This window comes from Eschscholzia californica, unplaced genomic scaffold (assembly GCF_041429995.1).
Source record: "Eschscholzia californica isolate CP2 unplaced genomic scaffold, dmEscCali1.0.p SCAF_3, whole genome shotgun sequence".
In the NCBI taxonomy this organism is placed as follows: Eukaryota; Viridiplantae; Streptophyta; class Magnoliopsida; order Ranunculales; family Papaveraceae; genus Eschscholzia; species Eschscholzia californica.
Genome location: NW_028238420.1, coordinates 32,713,885 through 32,739,279, shown reverse-complemented (window position 1 = coordinate 32,739,279; position 25,395 = coordinate 32,713,885). Strand labels below are relative to the sequence as shown.

At 36.5% G+C, this 25,395-nt stretch overlaps 1 protein-coding gene across 1 annotated transcript; it reads right to left on the bottom strand.

The window, feature by feature from the left end:
• Positions 1-16,672: 16,672 nt before the first annotated feature.
• Positions 16,673-21,396, bottom strand: LOC147549632 (formin-like protein 3). Its single transcript, XM_086668864.1, has 7 exons — positions 20,735-21,396; positions 19,306-20,119; positions 18,778-19,189; positions 18,472-18,671; positions 18,159-18,394; positions 17,107-17,990; positions 16,673-17,015 (listed from the first exon to the last, which is right to left on the bottom strand). The coding sequence occupies exons 1-6, from the start codon at positions 20,876-20,878 to the stop codon at positions 17,130-17,132; spliced, it is 2,667 nt and encodes an 888-aa protein (XP_086524990.1). The 5' UTR covers positions 20,879-21,396; the 3' UTR covers positions 16,673-17,015; positions 17,107-17,129.
• Positions 21,397-25,395: the final 3,999 nt, after the last annotated feature.

The window sequence follows — 25,395 nt, the reverse complement described above, 5'->3', positions numbered from 1 at the left end:
GCGATAAAGATGTAGATGAGATTCTTGATGAAATAGAAAATGACTGTTTTACAAAGGTAATTTATATCTGTATTAGTGTTTTTAATCATTCCAACAGAGAAGGTGTTTAGTGAAAATATTTTTGCAGGACGTGACAGATGTGATGGGAGATGATGGTGATGGAGTGAAGAATTTTCCTTTGTCTGAGATGAGAAAAGGTGAATCCAACCCCCCAATTGCAAGAAGACTTGATGGAGGTAATAAAATTTATGTGAGACTTAAAATTTATGTTTTGAGACTATCATAATTGGTTTGTTTTGTTTCTTTTTTATTCCTCTGCCTGATTTATTTATATTTTAGGATGCGACCGAAGGGTCATTAGACACGATATATAGCGTGTTTAGTGAGGTGTTTAAGGTAGATGTAAATGCTGTCAACGACGCTCGAATGAAGGCGGTTGACGATATATTAAAAAAACATCCGTCTGTATCCCTACGACCACCCAGAGATAGCATTCAAACCAAAACATCACCTTACCTAGGGATGAAAAGGAAAAAAGGTAACGTTCGATAAACATTTGAAGTGGACGATACTCTTAGATTTATGGCGTGGGTGAATGCATGGAAGAAGCACAAGTAAGTACCTATTTTATAGTTTGTTAAAATCTGAATTTTCACTTCATAATTATAATAGTTATATATTTGACTCATGAGTACCTTTAACAGAACAACCCAACGTATAAATGTTGGCATTGCAATTGTAGAAGGAAAATGGTTTAAACAGTTATGGATGCAGAACCAATGGTTGACATGCGAGGTATAGGACTATTGGAGTTATTAGACAATCATTGTATTTATATAATTTGTAGTCAAATTTTAATGAAAAAGTGAATGACTTGATTATCGCTATCATTCGTATGTTAATCGATGTTGGGTTACACTACTACCGTGCCCGAAGAAACTGTGACCTTTCAAGATTCGGAAAGGATTGGACAATGGCTGACTGTTTCTTTTCAGTAAGTCTCTTATTATTATAAATTATGAAGCATTTGTATGTTGTGTGCCATCTTGTATAACCCTTTATATCATTATTTGTGGTTCAAAATTAATGTTTCGGCAATGTGGTCCTGACATTCGGTATTTGTTGACCTCACAATCTTGTGTTAGGTTGGTTCTGCGACTAGTAATAATATACTTACATGGTTCTTATCAAGTCTGGTTAGGAATTGTTAATAGCTTGAATCTTAGATTTCTGTGTGGTTACGGGTAAGTACTGCTGTTAAAAAATGTGGTTGCAATATCTTGATGTGAATTACTTACTGGTTGGACAGCATATATACAAATTCTTTTATTCAAACTATTTAGTCGTTTGTGCGCTCCTTTTCTATTTTGGTTATCTTCATTGCGAGCCTTAGTAGTTTGATTATAAAAATGAAATAGTATTCATGACTAACATTGTATTTCCTTTTGTTTTTGTTGAAGCAACTACTTGATACCTTTTGTATCTTCATTCCTTTTGTATCTTCATTCCTTTTGTTCTCGAAAAAATCCATTGTCGGGCGAAGACGATAGATGCATGAAATATTTGAAGGGAGATCTTCCAGAACAAAGTAAATCATGGAAGTCGGTGAACAAAATATATTTCCCGGTCAATTATAAAGGTGTTCATTGGTTCCTAGGTGTTGTGCACCTTTTAGAAAGAAAGGTCGTTATCTACGACTCAAAGCGTGGAGATGGAAGATGACAAAGCAGGGGTATGACTTATTTAAAGTCTATGTTGCCATATTTAATGGAAAAGTTGGAGGACATCTATATGTCCTGCTTGTCAGATGGAATGACATTTATGTGTCCTGCTTGTCAAATGGAAGGACATTTATTGACCGATTGTCGGTGGAACTATTCTGTATGTTAACACGGTTGCAAGGGATTCATGTTATTAATATTTACTCGTGACAGTAGAGGAAATGGTTACTTCTTATTATGCGGAAATAATGAGTGTAACGTTTTTGAATAGTTGTGTGATGCGACGAGGAAAGAAACAACGGTAAGTATGTTTAATTTCACTAACAAATTTATATTCCTGCAAGAATACTAATTTTTCACATGTTATGATATGTAGGATGAAATATGTTGCTTATGTTATGAGTGGGACCATAATCTACACAGTTTTCCGTTGGGATTAGCTTCATGAGAATGCACGTGCGACGAGATTTGCAGGGGCAAGGATATTGCTTAGTGTTCTTGTACGAATTTATACTTTTTGATGTTACGTTTTATATATGTACAATTTATTCACAACTTTATGCCGGGGGTAAATTGAAAATAAAAGTTCAGTTCACCTAAGAAAAGATACATATTGGCACATATGCCTATCACTAACTGCTAATCGTACTAATGAACCAAACACATTTCTATATAGAGAAACAATTAGTCACCGAGTACATAGGGGTTTCTTAAACATCACTATCAGACGAATTTTCTATGAGGTTAGGATCGTCTTCGTTGTCAGAACCAACAGTATAAATATCCATATTGGTTCCCAACATAGTTCGGACATAATCCGAAAATGGTCTGTCTCGTTGCACATTGAGTACGGAGAAGACAAATGATCGACATCTAAATCATCACGCAAATGACCACGACGAAGTAGTCTTAGTCTCAGTCTCAGTCTCATTCGCTCATTATCTTCCGTTATATATAGTAAATCACGATTATAGTCCGCAGCATTGTTTCGAAGATGGACATCTTCACGGAAAATTGGTACCCTAACTCTTAAACGAATGCATTGCTCATGTAGTTCAATCCTAGTTCGAATCTCTAAATCTAACACCGTCAATCTATTTTGTCGCCCAATCCCGTTACAAAAAAATTCTTCTTCTTCTTGCAATCTTCGCGCCATTTGCCGTAATTGGAATCTGCGTCTATTCAACACGGTCGGATCGTTCAAGTTGTTATTACCAGAATCCATTATGGATTTGAATTGTTAGTTTCCTTAAATTATTTTACTGTATAGTTAAGTAGATGAAGTGGGTAATTGGCTAATGAAATGGCAACGTATATAATCTGAAGATCTACAAACAAAATCTTTCACTAAGAAGACAATTCATAGATGTTTATCTGTCAATCAACCTTTTTATGATATGGATAAAAAAAAGTTTCAATGGGTAATGCAACAATCAAGTGCCATAAAATAAAATTTGAAGTGATTTGAGTTACCTTTCTCAATGTCACATATGGTACCTGGATTACTCCGACACAACTCATTTGAGTAGTTGCTCAATACATCATACACTTCATCAGGAGACCCCCTTACCAAATCAATCGCACGTTCTTTTGACCACCAAGCAACATCGTAACTTATGGTAACGCCAATATCGTTTTGTATGTCCGCCACAATGTCTATGTTTTCGTTTCACTCCTACAAACTTGTGTCTTATTAACTCTCCAATAACTCGAGAAGTTGCTTGTCTATCCACACGGTGGAGGTTGCCAATCTTGCTGCAAGTATGAGTGTCGTCACACTTAGACACCCTAAAGAAATTAGATTCACCAATTTTAATTGCTCGTAAACTCCACTTGCAACCTTCAACTGCACAAGCTATTGGTCATAAACTCTTTGTTGATTTCTTTACTCAAGACTCGAATTTTTCACTGAGAGCCCATAAACTCATCTTATCTTTTAATGCACTCTTGCATTTAAATACCTCATACACTTTCACACCCAAGTCTTTCTTTCCTGAACCTGACCCTTCGTCTTTATCTTCATATATGTTACACATAGATTCAAAACTACTCGGAAGTGGTGGTAGATCATGTAAAGGAGGAACAATTATAGGCACCCCAACATCTTCAGCAACAAAGTCTTCTAATGATTCCTTACCTTTAACTTTTTCCTGCTCGCAACCAACTCTACCAAATGGATTTTCACTAAGTACTTCAACATCATCAGATGATCCATCCCCTACATCCAAATTAACTTCATCAGAGTATTCCCAAATCTCAGAACAACTCAAATCAAACAAATAATCTTCTTGTTCTGCAGAACAAAAGTCTGGTTTTAACTCTTCTGCGACTTCTTCCTTTACACCGGGAGAACTCAAATCTACCACATAATCTTCTTCATCGACATAATAATGGTCATGTCTAAAATCTCCGGGTTCTTCTCCTCCACCTACCTCAACACTTTTTCGGATCATGGGTTCTTCTGTAACTGTTCTGTTTGGTGACGTGGTCGGATAACTAGTGTTGGGAATGTTCAAATCTATCGAGCAGACTTTTTCTCTTTGAGGAACTACCTTTGGGATTAGGTATTCATTTTCTACATTTGTAGAGTGTGAACCACCTTCCACAGTAACATACAATGGAATACACTTAGAGAAATTACCTTTGAGAAGTGTCCAGAAAAATGTGAAGTCACGCTCAACCTGAATTTCCATAGGTGAAGTACTCTGAATCGTCCCCGGAACCATAAAGCTCAATTTTGGCAAACTTGTCGTGCTATCTTCACATACTATTTAATTAACAACTTCACGAAGTTCTTTAAGTGTAGTCCTGCCCCTGATAGAACTATTCCGGCTTGTTTACCACCAATATACTTTATTTCGTTATTCACATTTTCTAATCTACCACCATGAAATAACCAAATGCTCACGGATTCCATTACAAATTACCCTAAAAAATAAAGATAAATTCATTATGTGTACGTACTAAAATTACCACCAACTTCCAAAATACATATAAACATGAGATGAATTTAACATGTAAATTGAAAACACATAAGATATATTCAATATGATAAATGACAATCAAGCAATACATAAGATGTAATAATGAAAATGAAGTAAGACCAAACTTCATAAAACATGAACAATAATTTGATTCATTGAGGATTATTAACAAACACATGGTGAACATGATTTATGATGTTCTTAGGTCAAATGTTAGTACCTGTTTTAAGAAACAATAGATTGGTAAAAACGTAAAATTCCATAATGAAAATGACACTTAGTATGAAACTTATTGCTAACAAAACTTCATAACGTCAAAGATAAACAACTTCTAACTACATGGATTCTTTTTACATCAATGGTTTGTTCTCAATGAAAATATAGTGTACTAAAGTGATAAGTCAAAGTAGGCTAGTTCAATTGACATATGTTTCGACACTCGGGTAGGCTCGGATTCTGTAATCAAAGGGTGAATGTATTGGCGCAAAATAAATCGAAAAAAAAAGAAATAAAGAAACACATATTGTATATTAGAGAAACACAAACAAGTAAAACAAATAAATTCTAACAAGTGAACTTCTACATGGGTACAGGAGGTAAACTCATAAATTCTAACAAGTGAACTTCTACATGGGTACAGGAGGTTTACATGACTAACATTGTATCTTCATTCCTTTTGTTCTCGAAAAAACCCATTGTCGGGCGAAGACGATAGATGCATGAAATATTTGAAGGGAGATCTTTCAGAACCAAGTAAATCATGGAAGTCGGTGAACAAAATATATTTCCCGGTCAATTATAAAGGTGTTTATTGGTTCCTAGGTATTGTGCACCTTTTAGAAAGAAAGGTTGTTATCTACCACTCAAAGCGTGGAGATGGAAGATGACAAAGCAGGGGTATGACTTATTTAAAGTATATGTTGCCATATTTAATGGAAAAGTTTGAGGGCATCTATATGTCCTGCTTGTCAAATGGAATGACATTTATGTGTCCTGCTTGTCAAATGGAAGGACATTTATTGACCGGTTGTCGGTGGAACTATTCTGTATGTTAACACGGTTGCAAGGGATTCATGTTATTAATATTTACTCGTGACAGTAGAGGAAATGGTTTCTTCTTATTATGCGGAAATAATGAGTGTAACGTTTTTGAATAGTTGTGTGATGCGACGAGGAAAGAAACAACGGTAAGTATGTTTAATTTCACTAACAAATTTATATTCCTGCAAGAATACTAATTTTTCACATGTTATGATATGTAGGATGAAATATGTTGCTTATGTTATGAGTGGGACCATAATCTACACAGTTTTCCGTCGGGATTAGCTTCATGAGAATGCACGTGCGACGAGATTTGCTGGGGCAAGGATATTGCTTAGTGTTCTTGTACGAATTTATACCTTTTGATGTTACGTTTTATATATGTACAATTTATTCACAACTTTATGTCGGGGGTAAATTGAAAATAAAAGTTCAGTTCACCTAAGAAAAGATACATATTGGCACATATGCCTATCACTAACTGCTAATCGTACTAATGAACCAAACACATTTCCATATAGAGAAACAATTAATCACCAAGTACATAGGGGATTCTTAAACATCACTATCAGACGAATTTTCTATGAGATTAGGATCGTCTTCGTTGTCAGAACCAACGGTATAAATATCCATATTGGTTCCCAACATAGTTCGGACATAATCCGAAAATGGTCTGTCTCGTTGCACATTGAGTACGGAGAAGACAAATGGTCGACATCTAAATTATCACGCAAATGACCACGACGAAGTAGTCTTAGTCTCAGTCTCATTCGCTCATTATCTTCCGTTATATATAGTAAATCACGATTATAGTCCGTAGCATTGTTTCGAAGATGGACATCTTCACGGAAAATTGGTACCCTAACTCTTAAACAAATGCATTGCTCATGTAGTTCAATCCTAATTCGAATCTCTAAATCAAACACCGTCAATCTATTTTGTCGCCCAATCCCGTTACAAAAAAATTCTTCTTCTTCTTGCAATCTTCGCGCCATTTGCCGTAATTGGAATCTGCGTCTATTCAACACGGTCGGATCGTTCAAGTTGTTATTACCAGAATCCATTATGGATTTGAATTGTTAGTTTCCTTAAATTATTTTACTATATAGTTAAGTAGATGAAGTGGGTAATTGGCTAATGAAATGGCAACGTATATAATCTGAAGATCTACACACAAAATCTTTCACTAAGAAGACAATTCATAGATGTCTATCTGTCAATCAACCTTTTTATGATATGGATAAAATAAAGTTTCAATGGGTAATGCAACAATCAAGTGCCATAAAATAAAATTTGAAGTGATTTGAGTTACCTTTCTCAATGTCACATATGGTACCTGGATTACTCCGACACAACTCATTTGAGTAGTTGCTCGATACATCATACACTTCATCATAAGACCCCCTTACCAAATCAATCGCACGTTCTTTTGACCACCAAGCAACATCGTAACTGATGGTAACGCCAATATCGTTTTGTATGTCCGCCACAATGTCTATGTTTTCGTTTCACTCCTACAAACTTGTGTCTTATTAACTCTCCAATAACTCGAGAAGTTGCTTGTCTATGCACACGGTGGAGGTTGCCAATCTTGCTGCAAGTATGAGTGTCGTCACACTTAGACACCCTAAAAAAATTAGATTCACCAATTTTAATTGCTCGTAAACTCCACTTGCAACCTTCAACTGCACAAGCTATTGGTTATAAACTCTTTGTTGATTTCTTTACTCAAGACTCGAATTTTTCACTGAGAACCCATAAACTCATCTTATCTTTTAATTCACTCTTGCATTTAAATACCTCATACACTTTCACACCCAAGTCTTTCTTTCCTGAACCTGACCCTTCGTCTTTATCTTCATATATGTTACACATAGATTCAAAACTACTCGGAAGTGGTGGTAGATCATGTAAAGGAGGAACAATTATAGGCATGCACCCCAACATCTTCCACAACAAAGTCTTCTAATGACTCCTTACCTTTAACTTTTTCCTGCTCGCAACCAACTCTACCAAATGGATTTTCACTAAGTACTTCAACATCATTAGATGATCCATCCCCTACATCCAAATTAACTTCATCAGAGTATTCCCAAATCTCAGAACAACTCAAATCAAACAAATAATCTTCTTGTTCTGCAGAACAAAAGTCTGGTTTTAACTCTTCTGCGACTTCTTCCTTTACACCGGGAGAACTCAAATCTATCACATAATCTTCTTCATCGACATAATAATGGTCATGTCTAAAATCTTCGGGTTCTTCTCCTCTACCTACCTCAACATTTTTTCGGATCATGGGTTCTTCTGTAACTGTTCTGTTGGTGACGTGGTCGGATAACTAGTGTAGGGAATGTTCAAATCTATCGAGCACACTTTTTCTCTTTGAGGAACTACCTTTGGGATTAGGTATTCATTTTCTACATTTGTAGAGTGTGAACCACCTTCCACAGTAACATACAATGGAATACACTTAGAGAAATTACCTTTGAGAAGTGTCCAGAAAAATGTGAAGTCACGCTCAACCTGAATTTCCATAGGTGAAGTACTCTGAATCGTCCCCGGAACCATAAAGCTCAATTTTGGCAAACTTGTCGTGCTATCTTCACATACTATTTAATTAACAACTTCACGAAGTTCTTTAAGTGTAGTCCCGCCCATGATAGAACTATTCCGGCTTGTTTACCACCAATATACTTTATTTCGTTATTCACATTTTCTAATCTACCACCATGAAATAACCAAATGCTCACGGATTCCATTACAAATTACCCTACAAAATAAAGATAAATTCATTATGTGTACGTACTAAAATTACCACCAACTTCCAAAATACATATAAACATGAGATGAATTTAACATGTAAATTGAAAACACATAAGATAAATTCAACATGATAAATGACAATCAAGCAATACATAAGATGTAATAATGAAAATGAAGTAAGACCAAACTTCATAAAACATGAACAATAATTTGATTCATTGAGGATTATTAACAAACACATGGTGAACATGATTTATGATGTTCTTAGGTCAAATGTTAGTACCTGTTTTAAGAAACAATAGATTGGTAAAAACGTAAAATTCCATAATGAAAATGACGCTTAGTATGAAACTTATTGCTAACAAAACTTCATAACGTCAAAGATAAACAACTTCTAACTACATGGATTCTTTTTACATCAATGGTTTGTTCTCAATGAAAATATAGTGTACTAAAGCGATAAGTCAAAGTAGGCTAGTTCAATTGACATATGTCTCGACACTCGGGTAGGCTCGGATTCTGTAATCAAAGGGTGAATGTATTGGCGCAAAATAAATCGAAAAAAAAAAGAAATAAAGAAACACATATTGCATATTAGAGAAACACAAACAAGTAAAGCAAATAAATTCTAACAAGTGAACTTCTACATGGGTACAGGAGGTAAACTCATATTTCAACCTATAAAGATCAACAATTCCATATCCTTGGACTTCTATTGCAAACATATATATAAGGATTCAATTCCATATGTTACTGATAGATTGTCTATTCATAGTTGATCTAGTATAAATGACCAAGGAAAATTGTAGCGAGAAAAGATCACCAAGTTCAATTTTGGTCTGGTTATGTGATCACCTAGATTAAGAATTAAGGAGCTCAACAAACCCTCAACAAGTCTTCTGTTCACATCAAAATCCAAAGAAATAATTTGGTTGAGGATGAAAAATGGAAAAACACTAATTTCTTCATAAAAGTTACTACAATAATGAATATTATGACAACAACTTCTAATTACCCATATGGGTGTTAATGATTTAATAACCTTCGACTCATATATGCACTCTAACAAACAACAGTAAATTGTTCAACAAAAAAAAAAACCAACAGTTAATGATGAGACATGAAAATGTCCCATCTGAGTCTCTTAATTCAGGTAAGTTAGTCCAGTTCGAGCGGTTACTCTGATAATTTGTTTGATTTTCTGTTCCCAGGTGTCTTTTATGGAGTTCGGCGCGAAAAACAGTTAAGATTGGGAGAAAGACACACACGAGGGGCATTATGGTCATTTGCTGATTCTGGTATTTTGACCGACATTGATGATCAGATGAGAAGTGGGGTCCATGAAGAGTCCGTAGGCGAAACCGGAAGTGAAATCGGAGTTCGGGTTAGAGAAATAGAGGAGGTCAAAGATTGGGGTCAAAATCATTTTACCAAAACACCTAGAGCCACGTGGCGCAGATCTATCAGGAGGACACGAAGCAATCTGACGGTAACAGGAGTTCGTGGTATACTTTCGGGAAGTTTGGTGGGTCTCTCAGGTGTTTTCGGGATGACGTATAGGCTCTGATTCAGTGCATCGCGCTCCGCGTTACTTGGGTGCTTCCTTACACGTGATCTTCTCATCTAACGGCAGGCGCTCATCAAGTTTGATCTCGCGATCCAGAGGCCACCGTCCTACCTGCTTCTTAACTGGCCGCGAAAGACTGGATCATTTTGATCCCTCCTCATCAGTACGTGAAATTTGAAGCTGCTATTATCTTCTCCGTTCTTTCTTGCCAAAACGAAGATACTCTTGAGAAGAGATAAGACCCGAGAGAGAAGGATTGAAGAATAAGGTTGGTTAAGATTGTAGAGAGAGAGAGAAAGCTCGTGGTTAAAACAAAAAGTCGAATTAGAGAGGGAAACCGAGAGAGAATAATGTGAAGATCTTAGAAAAAAAATCAAAACCGAATGGAGGAAGAGATAAGACCGAGAGAGAGAAGGTGAGTGGAATTCGAATTTAAACCGAGAGGAGGAGGGGATAGAGAGGCTGGCGAGTTTATCTCGGAATTGGTTAGAGGAGAGATCTCGATTGGCGTTATTTTGGTCTATAAAACACGGTTTTGAGGAAGAAAACAGGGAGGTTTTTCAGAGAGCAAAAAGAAGAGTAGAGAGAGATAGAACAGTAGAGAGAGAGAGAGAAGGATTATCATCAATTGTCTTTGAGTTTTACTTTTCTTTATCTTGTAATCTATTTCTTAGTGAGAGAGGGATAGATTGTAGAGAGAAGGATAGTACAGAAATAGAGAAAGAAACAGAGCGGTCGGTTTTTGAATAAATCAATATACTCATCTTGTTTTTGATTTATCTTCTTTGCTTTCTGTTTTCTTGGTGAGAGAGAGATAGAATACATAATAGATAAAGAATTTATAGAGAGTTATTACCCAATTAGAGAGAGAAACAGACAGTTAGAGAGAGAAAGTAAGTTGAAGAAAATGAGAAAATAATTTCCTCAGAGAGGAAAATATTTCCGGAAGACGAGAAAATCGTTTTCCCTAGGGGTGCGTTTGGCAGAATTCTCTGAAAATCAGAAGGAAATCACTTCCTTAGGCTTTGTTTGGTGGGAAGATCGCAGAAAAGTTAAGTTTCTTTCTTCTTTTTCTTATACTAATTCAAATATTTATCGTTTCTAGCATGAGTAGCTAAATCTTTTCTATCTAGGGTTTTAGATGAAGTCATAATAATTATTTTCTCGATAAATTTATTAAAGTTTTTACTATTTTAACGAGAAAATCTTCCGGGTTTTTAGACCGTTCTTGGACTAAAACCTGAGTTATATAAAGAACTCTCTAATTAGATCAGAATTAAATTGTCGTTAGAATTGTTAGGAAGACGGATTCGAAAACCCTAGGTTTTTTTTTCTAAATACCGACTTATTTCTTTATTTATTTTTGAGTTTTATATTTTATTTTTATTTTACCACCATCAAACCATTTTTAAATCTCAATAGTTTTAAGGTTAGAATTTAGTTTAACTTAGTCTCTGAGGAACGAACCGGTCTTACCGAGAAATTACACTTGACACCCGTGCACTTGCGGGTGTAGACCTATTTAGGGTAACCTTTTAGGCCCATCAGTTAACTCCTAAACCCTAACTTAACAAATAACCATATCATCACAAATGGCCGAAAAATCAAGAAGAAGAGGACATAATCGATCAAGATCAACACAACAGTTTGCCCCACTATTTAATCCGATGATGGAACTGGCGTTTAGAAGAGAAACAAAAGGTTTCTCGTTTTCTACAAGCTGTCTACAAATTCATCCTTTTATAATGAGGATCAAATATGGAAGTTTATGGCGAAAATAGGATCATTTGGTCAATACTTGGAAATGTAGGTCATTCCAACAAAGTCCACTCAGTCAAGGGTTATTCCACCCAAATTCCCTAAATATGACTCTCACTACTCTTTTACATGTTTTTTCTCAGTCAGTTTTTATAGTTGTTTTCTCTTTATCTATTACTATTTTTCTCAAGATTATCTCCCTCCCAGTTCTTTGTCTCTTTAATCCATATACGCAGGGACGTGTCCATTAATAGGCCAGGAGGAGCCATCACCCCCCCCCCCCCCCCCCCCCCCCCCCCGGCCTTTAAAGAATCTTCTCTACTGCCTTATTGATGGGGCCTTAAACTCTCTCCCTTCAAGTACTTTGGGCCCCCTTTAACACAACTCAGTTTTTAAACCCTATCATCTAGTAAGTTCTAACCACGAGGAGGGAAGTGCTTATTATTCCAATAAAATGTTTTAACTATTGCCTTTTAATTAAAAAAAAAATTTTGATCTCCTCTTAGAACAATCCAAAGCTATCTTATCCACCCATCAACTTATGTACCCAACCTAATTTCTTTTCATTTCTACGGCCACAATTCTAACTTAACCTGATCTCCTTTATTTGAAACGCCCAATTCCCATTGACTCCATTAATAATCGAATTGCCTACCACATTTCCTTCCCACAAAGTGAGTGATCTAATCTAATTACCTTCACTTCTGAGTTCCAACACCCACATCTACAAGTACTCTAAATTTTTATAGGAGTACTATTATTCTTATTAAGAAGTAAATTTATTGGAGATCTTTTTTTTTGTTCTTTGTGTCTATCTCCCTCTCCCTTTAAATGTCTTTGTCTCTCTATCTCTATATATGTTTATATATATTTTCCGTAACTAATGTCAAAAAAATTGTTTTAACTGGAGACAACGTTTCATTTGGCTAGCGAGTGCAATCAAACTATTACATAATCCAAAAATGACATCGAAAAAGTGAATTTTCTGTAAGAGAAAAAACAACAGTTTTTCAAGAGAAAATATTACAGACTAAAAAATCTCCTACAATCAATCATTTTTTAAGAGAAAAATTGTGATGGGACAAAAGAAGTTTCAACTTCTAATACTAAAGATCTAACTGTAGGTGCAACTCTCGATCACATTTTCAAGAGTGGACTAGAATATTTCGGCCCCTCCCCAACAAAAATTCTGGTTCCGTCCCTGCTTATATGTAAATGGTTGTCGCCGGAGATGGTTAAACTATGGTTTTGGTTTCAAATCAATTGATCGAATCTATGTAAAACAGTGTTGTAATAACACATCAATGATCGTGGTTTTGAAATTCACATCTAAGAAGATGTACGAAAGCATTTCCTATAAGAAATTATGTTAAGCTTCACGTGGATACTTCCCTAAGTACATAAAAAGTTATAAAGTTCTATACCACCGCAAATCTAGTTGTGAATACCTACCAAACTCTTCAACCTACTCAAAAAGGAAAAGGGAAAATAATAAATTAAATCATCAACCAAGTATTTCCTACACAGAATAAATTTGTCAGAACTGTGGTTCTTTCAGATCGAGATTACATTTCTCTATCTTCATTCCTTCCTATATTTGATAGTTGATCACATAACCAAAGATGTACGAAAATGACTGCTATATTCGAAAGGCGCAAACTTCCTAGTACTCTCTTGGTCGGTTCATCATCTCGATCCAGGGCCGGCCCTGAGTTTTTGGTGGCCCGAAGCGAGATTAAAAAATGTGGCCCCTTCGAATATAGCAAATCGTAAAATTATATAACAAAAACTTATTAATGCGTATATAATCACTTGAACATTGTTCTTCTTACATTTTTAGATGCAAAATTGTTGAACAATCAAGTGCATCGCCTATATCTTTCTCGATAGACAAAATAGGCAACCCATTAAACTTTTCTTGCAGTGGACCAATTATCTTTCAAATAATTCAACACTTCAATTGGTTTTCTAATCTCCTTTGGCATAAGGCTCCAATTCCAAAATACCATACTCCGGTGGACCTTCAACCTAAAATATTCTTCATTCTGTATTGGAGTTATTGCAATATTCACACATCGAATGACTAGTAATATGTGTTTTTCGTGACTTGAATCGGGAATGCAATGAAGTATAACTGAGAAGTGCTAAACATCTTTAGTTTTTTCACAATAAAATTTTTAGTCTCAAAACCAACTTCAATATCGATTCATTTTGAATTTTGTGACTAAGGTTATGGTAATGCATTTCACCATGTTAGATACGACGAAGGTGCAATTGTAGTACCTCATCAAATTTGACAATTCATTCAATTGTAAAATGTTGATCACTTAATTGTTGAGTGAGAAAAGAGATATGTAGAATGTTGATTACTATGATTGTTAAATATTGAGTGAGAAAAGAGAATTTGATTATAGTGATTTGGATATAAAGATTACAATTTTTTTTGTTGAAGTGATATAAAAATTACATAACAATTGGAAAGATAAAAAACTGATTAAGGATTTGAATTTTGAAGCTAAAAAATAGTAATGACTTTTTTATTTGTGAAGTTGAAGCACGGATAGATTAGAAGGTTAGGGATTTTAGGTAGAAGTAATTTGGGAAAATGAGTTTCTTGAACTTATTAGTTTAGGTTAAAAATAAAAAGGTCTGGTGGGGAAGAATAAACAAAAAAAGGGTTTAATTAAATAGAAAAAGTCAAGAAGGTAGTTGGTGGACCCAAATTGGTTTTAAGACCGTGGCTGCTCGTAAAACTAGTTTTAACACCTAATAGAAATGGAGTGGCCTCAAATTTGATAGCCCAACACGAGCAGGTAACTCATTTAACAGTGGGTGCTTTCAAAATATTTACTTTAAAATAAAAGAGCTCGGTGGCCCCCAAAATTTGGTGGCTCAAAGCGAGGCTTTGCTCGCTTTGGGCCAGGGCCGGCTCTGTCTCGATCTCAACCCACAAATGAGGTCCTAACACTATATGAAGAGAACTCATTTTTTTACTAATTCATTTAATTCCATTATACTAAAAAGAGTAACACTATAGGAAAATGTAGTTTGGTGATGCCTTGAAACAACTTGGCTTTTGGGACTTTAATGGAGTTTTTTTTTCTCATGCTCACCATGTAGTACTGTCATAAAAAATCCAATCATTCTAAAATCTTCAACCTGTAGATTCATAACCGAAGAGTAAAATGGATCGTTCTATCATCATTCCATTTCAACTAGTTTGTTGTTGGCCCCCCTTTTTACAAGGTAAAGTATTTCAGAATGAATTGATTTCTTTTGAGTCACGTACACATTGTCGATAGCATTCGGGTGTCATCTACAAGCATATTAGGGGTGAGCAGCGGTCGGTTTTTTTCGGTTTTTGTTCGAGCCAGAGTCGAACCAATAAGTGGCGGTTTGACTAAATCATCGGCCGAAGTCGAGCCGATCATTCGGCCGGCCGACAAGGTTCGGCCCGGTTTGGTTCGACTCGGTTGAGTTCGGTTGATCGGTTGAACCGAACACAATTTAGAGAGAATGCCAAACTCATGTTGTTCATTTCATTGGATACGCGGAAAATAAAAATTAAGAGTCCATCGTACTTTTCCACCTTACATGTACGGAAAATAAAAATTAAAAATTCATCGTACTTTTCCACCATTACAAAAAAAAAATAGAAGTGCGAATGCAATATCTACATTTTTAAGTTACTAACTAAGAATGAGTTGTGGTACATAGAACATTAATGAAGACTTACCTCTAAAAACCTTTTAATCAAATTGAATAGGTTGTGGTTCACGAAGCCGACAACAACAACTAGGAAAGAAGACAAATTTAGACTTGGAAGATTTGATTATGGTTTTCCTAAATTTTTTCCTTATTAACAAAATTATTATTTCCTCTTTCCAAAGAGTTCGGTCGGTTCGGTTTGGGCGGTTTCTAGAAACCCAAGCCAAGGCCAAACCAAGTCGATTTGGGTTGTTCGGTTTTTCGGCCGAACCGAGTCGAACGGTGATCGGTTCGGTCCAAAAATCAACCGGTGCGGTTCGACTTGGTTTGGTTTGACCGATTGGTTCGGTTTTTGCTCACCCCTAAAGCATATGAGTAATCAAATAACTAAGAAAAGATACTAAAAATGAGTATCCATGTAGTTGAATATAAATATATACAATTTGATCCTCACAATAACATCTCTTCGACTTGTCTCTAATTTACTCATCTACTACATCACTGGTCTTGTTAGCTTCAGACTAGCATCTTGTAACGCCCCAAGCCTTAGCAGTTGCCGATATTGTCCCCGCTTTAACCACCCAGGCCCAAGTCCACACGGGTACGGGGTTTTGTTCTTAGCGAAGGCACCACAAGCCCACCCAAAAGGCCTCGGTACTTACTAAGCTTGAGCTTACACATATAGCCCAGTCTCTGGACACTCTTGTGAGCAATGTGGGACTATTACACGTCTTGTATCGATAAACTAAGTCGGCCAAAAGCAAAATAAAATATTAATTGTTTTTTTCTTATTTCAAATCGAGGATCATTCACCGTTGTAGTATAGAAAAATATTTGAGTCTAAAGCGAGTAGTTTCAGCAGCAGTGGCAGCAGACAAGACAGGGGTAGAAGTTGAAACAGGATCAGAAGCACCAAGAAAGGGTATGCGCAAGAGCGGAACTTAATGCTCATTAGTGTACAATAGAAATGTAGAGCACGGGTGACACCTAGTAATTCTGTAAACGAAAAAACCCTTTCCCAAGCAACACCAAAATAGAAGTTTCGACTTTTGAGGAAGATGTGTTTATTCTGATAGATTTAATAGTAAAAGAAGATGTGAAGAACTTAGTTGCTGCTGACAGCCCTAAGGTGATGACACCATTAGAAAAAAAAATCAGTTATGAGTATGTAATCATTCATATACAAACATTTCATATATTACACTATTTTAAAGAAATCATGGATATTCCTTTGAAGAACAATCTTTGAGTTTCTACAGGTTTTTCTTTCGACGAAGCTTTGAATTCACAAGCTTGGCTTTGCCAAATCAAACCAAGGTATATCATGATTACAACGAAATTCCATCTTAGTACTTGGTTCTTATAAACCTCTCTTTGCAGGTCGGAGTTAGGTAAAGACAGTCAGACAAATAGACATTCATACATCCAAGCAGTATCCAGCCAATTTATAACCGACCGAATTTGTGAAGTCACCTGAGCGATGCCAACACAAAAACAAAATGAATCAAGTTACTAGTCATGAGTTTTTGTGAAATTAAAACGTATTAAAAAGAATCGTATATACCTTTGTGTTTATAGTTAAGGAGATTAGCTTTCCTCATCATCGGAACTAAAATCATCCACTCTCCGCTCAGCGATTGCAGGAAAAATACGCTGGCGAAAATCTGGAGAAGTGGGTTGATGTTGATCTGTAGAACGGGAACCTCCTGTAGATTCCTTAGTTTTCGGAATTGGTGTTTGGGTTTTCATTGATTGTCTTACTTCATTACAAACCTTGTCTAAAATTATTAAGAAATCACGAACAACCACAAACATATGTAAGGCTTCTTCTTTCCCTGAATTCCCATAAAAGTAATCTCCTGTGCTCTTTACTAAGTCAGATATTCTCTTTTCTTCCTCGAGAATCAATGTGATATCGCTCTCAGCTCGCTCTACAAAGCTCTTGAGTGTTCGATGAAATCCACTGTCTTCTTCTAGCTCTTTCATTTCTTTGTTCAGAAACTCCTTACTCTTTACTAATGAATGGCCTAATTTGGATATTGTACTTCTTAAACCGTCAAGATCCACCACTGATGCTTTTCTAACGCTTATGAGCTCTTCACTCAAGCCTGAAACCACCTGAAGCCCAATTCTGCGGTAGTCTTCCCCTGATTCCTGGGCCGTGTCTTCAACAAGGTCCTCTGACCTCACACTACAATTGCTATGGTTTTCTCTGGCAGCACGGGTAGCCCGTAGGCCCTCGGACCGGATTATCTCTTGGACAACAAAATGTAGAAGTGTTGTTTTTCCATCAGCCCCTTTCACATCCACTAACTTCAAGAGTGTGTCAAGCTTGAATGCTTGTGCACCACCTCGAAATGTACCATCGTTCATTCGGTTGCCAGTTTTTAGAACTGCTTCTAAGAGTTTAAGGAACAATCGGTTGTTTCTAACTTCCTTACACGCCACCTGCCACGTGAAAACGGAAAACAATTAGGAATTATAAGTGAAGAAAATGAGCTCAAAGGCATGCCAAGAAGATGGATGTCTTTAATATCAATTTCTCATTTACAAAAATGCGTATGAGATAAAATACATAATCTAACATGATACTCAAGTCATACATCAAAGTTTTACCTCTAAAGTTGCTAATGACTCTTTGCTACCCGACATTTCTTCTTGAAGAGAATTCATGAAAAGCAGTGAATCCATACGCTTAAAAGCAAAAGGTATCTCAACCAAGACTTTTAGGAAGCGCTCGGCAGGTCCTAGTGTCGACAGTTCATCATTGTATAGCCTAAGCTTCAATTCCTCATCTACTGTTGGTGCCATCTTCAATAATGTTTGTAACAATTCCGTAGGAAGCTCACTTCCTGGAATTTTAGTAATTAGCTATATCCATAAGAAATTGAAACAAAAATCTTAGCATGGACAATGAACAAGAAAGAACCTTCTTGGATTGCATCAGTGACCTCTTCTGTCGTAAGGTTCAGTGCTCGTAGAAGAATTGATAGATTTTGCGCCTTTTTGGGATCTATGATCTTAACATATCTTGAAGAGGGATCTTGAGACCACTCTTTCTTCTGGTCTGATTTGTTTTTATCAGGAGCGGCATAACCAAAAAGATTTTCAATCATCGCCTCGTCGCACCTGTAACGATTTGCATAGACATTTTTTTACTGAAACAAATCCATCTTCGTGGGAAATTGATAAACACAATATCACAAACAATCTTGAAATAGTTTTAGAGCCTTACTGGAACGAGCCTGCTTTTATCTGATGCCAGACCATTGACTGGTCAGGGTTTGCAAGAAGTTTGTCCCAGAAGAACGGCTTTAACTTAGTTTTGGGGCCTCCATCTTCATCATTTCCATCCTCACCAGCAGCTGTATTTCCGGAGCTGTTTGGAGGAACCTTCGGCTTTTGAGGACGAGGCGGGACCAAGGAGCCCTTTGGAGGTGGTGGCGGGCGTGCACGTGGTGGTGGAGGTGGTGGCGGTCCAGGAGGGGGAGGAGCAGCCCTTCCAGGGGGAGGTGGTAGTGATGCAGATATGTTGGTGCCTCCGCTAGATGAGTCAGTAGCTCCGGAAGGGTTCTGGCCGCCAGAGTTTTGGGTTGGTAAACCGTGCAACTTATCACTGTTAACTGAATTTTTCAAAGCAGATGAATCTGATAAACACGCAATTAAGGAGAATTAGGATCAGATATGCACATAACTTTTGCACAATTTTTCAGATATGCAGATGAAATATATAAAACAAAATCGAAAAGAGTAAAACACGTACCACCAGAAAAATTGCTAGTTAAATTTAAAAGAGGCTTATCATCCTTTTGTACACTTCCCACAGCATTTCTTTTTCTACATTTAAGAATGCAAAGGAGAACTATAGCAAATAAGAAAGTTCCAGCGACAGATAGACCGATAGCAACAGAAACTTGTTTCTTATTATCATGCTTCTTAGATGGAACATGTGAAGAAGCAGCCGGAGAAGAAGCTTTTTTTGGAACCTTAGCGTGGACATGAGGATTGGGCTTTTTAGAATGGGTAGGTGCTACACGAGGAGACGGCTTTGGAGTATAATTAGGTGACTGAACAGGAGAGGGAGTAGAAGCAGGAGCATGAGAAGGTGTTGGTGACATATCTTGAATCAACTTAGTGTTGAGAACGACGGGGGATGGAGCGGGAGACGATATTGATGACTTAGCACCCAAGGCGAACGGAGAGGGAGCAGGAGCACGAGAAGAAGCAGGAGAAAGTGCTTCTGACGAGTCCTGAGACAACTTAACACCCAGATATCGTCGTGAAGAACCCTGACCAAAACGAGACCCGGAATATATGGAGTACCAAATCTTAGAGACATCTTCTGCTTCAGACAATCGAAATGGAGTATAATCCTCTTCTAAGCAATCAAAAAGAGTTTTCTTTGTTTTAGGAGGCAAGGAATTGAGAGCTTTCTGCATATTCATTTTTGCATCTAGCCATGCCTTCGGGTTAAATTCCTTGGAGGCAACGGCAATGTCCTCCAGGACATGATCAAAACCCACGGTTTCTTTAATCAAAATGGAATCCAGCCTACATTTGATCCACAACTTCTCAACCTGCAGTCGGAAGATAACATCAAATTTACCACTAAAATAGAACAAAATAAAATAGATACCAATGTAGTTCCGAACTTCCGATATGTAACTCGCGGAGATGAAAATCAGGATCAATTCATACATGTAAAAAAGGATCTTATATAAAACAATGGGGGTCCACCAGAGCTACAATCTTTGAATAGCTAAATGAATGCAAGTCGTGTGATATAAAGCAAATTAACGGTGAAGAGCTAAAGTCTAGTAACGCGGAAAAATAAATGGGTTTTTCATAAACATAATGATAGATGGTCATAGCACATTAATAACCTATTAATCATCAAATTAGCAAGCATTTTAACTATAAAAATGAACAATGCTCATATTTACAAACCATATACGGAATTCTGCAATCTATACAATCGGGATTTTGTTTTCTCTTCTCCCTGTTAAACTAGCAATAAAACCCTTCGACTTGTTAGTTTGTAAAAAAAATCCCAAAATGAAAAGAAACACAAATTATAATCCAAATCTAATTTTGTCTAACCTAAAGAATAACCTAAAGAACAAAAATTAGGTCCTTGATAAACAAAAAAAAAAAAAAAACTTTTAACAATGAAAAGAATTGAGGTTTCATACCATTTCATCATCAATTTCGAGAGAAGCCCCATGACTATCTGCATAAAATACATCTAATTTTCTGATAACTTTCACCCTTCCAATTGCGAAAGTAGAATGTAATATAAAAAATAAAATAATAAAACTTGATCGTCTCATCTTCATTCAAAACTTCCTCTTCTCATTTATACATCTCTTTTTTCTTTCACAGGCACTTATAAATCAAAGTGCCTCCTAAATAACCAATTCAAGATTCAAAATTCAATCCTCCCCAAATCAAGAAATTAAAAATATTACGTATTTGAATTCCCCAAATCAATGAAAATATGTAAGGGTGGATGAATTAAAAGGGACAATCTTGTATGGGTTGGAAGATCTATTGAGAATTTAGTAGTAACAAAAAAAAGGAGAATGATTTATTAGAAGGAAGATGTGGAATTCGAGAAGGTGATTAAGGGGCCGGCGGGGGAGAGATTGGGATGACGATCTGGAAGGCAATATTTGATGTCGGAGAATGTCGTGATCTCCAGACGCTTTTGCCGATTAAATTTTTTATTTTGATTTTTGGGTGTGATGAGGGAGGGGGTTGTTTGTGGTGGTTTCACGCGGCAAAAGAGAGAAGAAGGTTTTAGGAGGCTGACCTGTTTGTTTATTTTATCCAATTATATACTGCCAAGTGTAATCACTATTTAGTGCTTTTTCCGTTGTTAAAAAAAGGTCATCTTTTCCATTAGATACTCTTTAACGGAAATTTTATGGTGATACTATTATCGCCCACAATTACTGCTATAGGCACTTCAATCCACATAAATTTTTAACAATTTTTGCTTGCCTAGGGGGTGTATCTAGCACTATCATAGGTCGCTCGTAGCAACATCATACGGTGTCTATAGACTATATAGCACTTCCCTTGTTTCTTGACAAATGGACTGCAAGAGTCATCATTACACATGGGACCGAGGGAAAATCGCGACCGAACCAAACCTAGTCGAACCGGACCGATCAGTTTTTAAGCGAACGATCAATGTTTGACTCGGTTCGGTCAGAAAACCGAACAACCCAAACTGATTTGGTTTGACCTGGCTTCGTTTGGATTTCTAGAAACTGCCTAAACCGAACTGACCGAACCCTACAAACTTTATCATAATAAAATATATTAGTGGTATCTAGTATAGAATGATTTTCTATTTGCATCTATATTTTATAGGATTTTTGAGTGAGAGGCCCAAAAAATGGAGGGTAAATAAGTATTACCCCCAGCCTAAAACAAAAATGAGAACCCAGTCCAAATTGTCAGGACAGCTCACACTTTTCTGGTTTTTATTTTATTTATCCCTCTTTTACCCCTTTACGGGAAATTTCCGTGTTTTTTGACAATCTGACGGATGACAGCGAAGCAATTAATTCTCCGTACATGACGTAATGTCAGAGAAACATTCAGATTTTTTGAAAATTCAAAAATGGCGCCATTTTTTGACGAAATTTCAGGCAATTTTTTTGGATCCTGCCCACTGTATTTTCTGTTCTTTCTCTCATTATTTTTGAAAACATTCACATTTTATCTTCTTCATCTCTTTCAATCTCCAAGAACATAAATTTTCTGTTCTTTCTCTCTCTAAAAGTTTTATGTTCTTATTTTTGGATGTTCATCATTCTTATTTTGCTTCACATTTTATCTTCTTCATCTCTTTCAATCTCTAAAAACATCAAAGTTTCCTGTGTTTCTCTCTCTAAAAGTTTTATGTTCTTATTTTTCTTCTTCATCATTCTTATTTGTTTCACATTTTATCTTCTTCATCTCTAAAAACATCAAAGTACATAACAAAATGGTCAGTGCACAGAACCATTCCCGGTACAGAAGAAAATTTCCAGTTCAAAAGTGTCCAGTATTCAACCAAATGGCCAGTACACGGAACAATTTTCGGTGCACAAGAAAATTCCCAGTACAAAATTGTCTAGTACATACCCGAATGGCGAGTACACAGAACAATTCCCGGTAGACAAGAAAATTCTCAATACAAAAATGTCTAGTACATAACCAAATGACCAGCACACAGAACAATTCCTGGTACACAAGAAAATTCCCAGTACAAAAATGTATAGTACATATCCAAAAAATGGCCAATACACTAAATAATTCCCGGTACACAAGATAATTTCCTTGTACAAATTCAAGAAAAACTACCAAAAATGAAGAAATTTGTTGAGATTGGAAAGATATAAGAAATAAATCTGGAAAAAAGAACGAAATTTGTTGAGATTGGAGAGAGAATTTAAAAAGATTGGAGAGATAAATATGTGTGGGAGAAAATAAAAAAGAAATAAGAAATAAATCTGGAAAAAAGAACGAAAATGGCAAGTTGGTAAATTTTGTAATGGCAATTCTGTAAATTCGTGGGCAGTACAAGGTTTAATGTCAGGTGCGTCAGACTATTTTTCAAAAATTTTCGCATTTCCCGGGAATTTTTCGGTGGCAATTTTGTAAATTTATGGAAAGTACACTGTATGATGGGAGGCGTGTCAGATTATTTCTCAGAAATTTGAGAGTTTCCCGGAAATTTTTCAATGGTCGTTTCGTAAATTTCGAAAAGAAGAAGGGTGTTTCGGAAATTTCACCCCCACCACCTGACCATTGGACCTGCCCCTTATTCTTTTCCTGCAGTGGACCTGCTTCTTGTTTTGGATCAAGGATTGGGCCTTTTGCCCAACCCCTCTATTTTATATCCCCGAGTACAGTTACCAAATTTTTAGTATCACAGACAATAAAGTGAAATTTTATTTGAATAAGTTGCCGATTTAAACTTGCTTTTGCGTTACTGTAATATACAAATTCAACTATCAACTATAAAGAGTACTACTCTCAACAAAAAAAAAAGAAAAAAAACTATAAAGAGTACTATATGTACCTATTAATGGTCTTTAGTTGTCAAGTCAGTAATTGTGTTGGGGAATACATAATAGAACTGGTTAGAGAAAAATAATCAAACTGTATACAAATCCGGCTAAAAGGAAATTTAATATTTCACTTTAACATTTTCTCTTAATTGTGTTCGGTTAAACCGATCAATCGAACTCAACTGATCCGAACCAAATCGGGCCAATCATGTCGGGCTTCGACCGATGATTTAGTCAAACCGGCACTTATTGGTTTGGCTTCGGCCCGAACCAAAACCGAAAAAAAAATCGACGGTCCTCACCCCTAATTACAAGACATTGATGCATCATGAAAAGATAATATAAAGATGCATCCAGATTCATGAACTGAATATGCACTACAACTGCCTGATTGATCCCGAAAGGCCATACACATCTGCCTTAAAGGTCATCTTAAGGGGCCTAAAGCCCATCTAATCTGCCTCTATTTTACTTACATCAAAGTTCAATACATCATGAATTTGCACTTTTATGGGACAAATCTTGAGACTTTCGTGATGCGGAGTAGGTGTCCGTCCACTACACTCCAGTGCACTAATAAGTAGTGTAGTGGACTTCCCAAAATTTATTGACCCTTTAGAAAAACAAAATTATTGACACGCCTGTACACCTCTTCAGGGACTGGTTCCAGGGTCTAACACTATTTGACGTTGCCCCCTCTCGAGATGTGTACATAGAGTTACACCCATCTCTGCATATCTTGTATCGGTCCATCATGATATTAAACTAATGACCTTAGATACAAAAAGAGTCTCAAAAATATTATAATAACAGAAAAAACCAAAATAATATAATCTAATCGTAGTTTAGGCCATCAAATGAGCAGTTTCTGTCGAAAATTTTATTTACCCATCGAGTAATTTTAACATTTTTCTAATGGTCGGTGTTAGGGGAAATAAAGAAACTTTCCAGGTGAAGTTTTGGGTGGAACAAAAAAAAAATTAGAACATTTTGTCTCCCCCAAACAACCAAATCTTTATACTTTTCAACTTCTTCTTCCTTTGACCTACCCACCACCATCTCCGGCGACTTTCACCATTTCCGGCGAACTGCCACCATTTCCGGCGACACCTTTTTTTTTCTTCTCTCCATCTCCGACGAAGGGAAGGAGGGAGCCCCTTCGCTGGAACTCTGATTTCCAGACGAAACCAGATTTGGTTCCGTCTTGAAACCAAAACAGACGAGCTCCTCCCCTTCGCCGGAGACAGAGAGAAGAAAGAGAGAAAAAGAGAAGAGAGAGAAGAAAGAGAAACAAAAGAGAGAGAGAGGCAGAAGAGAAAGAAAAGAGAGAGAGATAGAAGATGATGAAGTCGCCGGCCGACGACTTATGAGGTGCGTTTGGTTCGAGTTTTTTGGGTTTTTCATCGTCTTCTCCGGAAGCTTTTCTACTTTCCCCAAAACGGTGGCCTTTCTAATAATGATAAGTTGCGCTTCTGTTGTGCACATAAAAATAGGTCACTCTGTGCATATGTTGTATCACTTCGGGAGTAGTTGTCCTAGTTTATGCTAAATGTGGTTTAGCTATCAATATAATAGGAGTTTGTAATAGACTTTAAAGTATGGTCTGATGTTGGATGGGTAATTCTGTTATTTGTGGTGACCTAATTTTTTTGTTGTTGAGGTACACGAAAAGAAAAGAACTAGCTAATACTATTATACAGATCTTCAGGGAGATCAGAGGTAGAAAGCCACAACCAGTTTCCCGCGTTCATACGATCCCATTTCGCCAACTGATCTGCTTTATTGTT

Bases quoted from the DNA above. Each gene is read 5' to 3' on its own strand.
- LOC147549632 (XM_086668864.1), bottom strand. From the start codon at position 20,878: ATGAAGATGAGACGATCAAGTTTTATTATTTTATTTTTTATATTACAT. The intron at 18,672-18,777 runs GTAAGGCTCTAA...AAATCGTTACAG, and splicing joins ATAAAAGCAGGCTCGTTCCA to GTGCGACGAGGCGATGATTG. The intron at 17,991-18,158 runs GTAAAACTTTGA...TTCACGTGGCAG, and splicing joins AGTCATTAGCAACTTTAGAG to GTGGCGTGTAAGGAAGTTAG.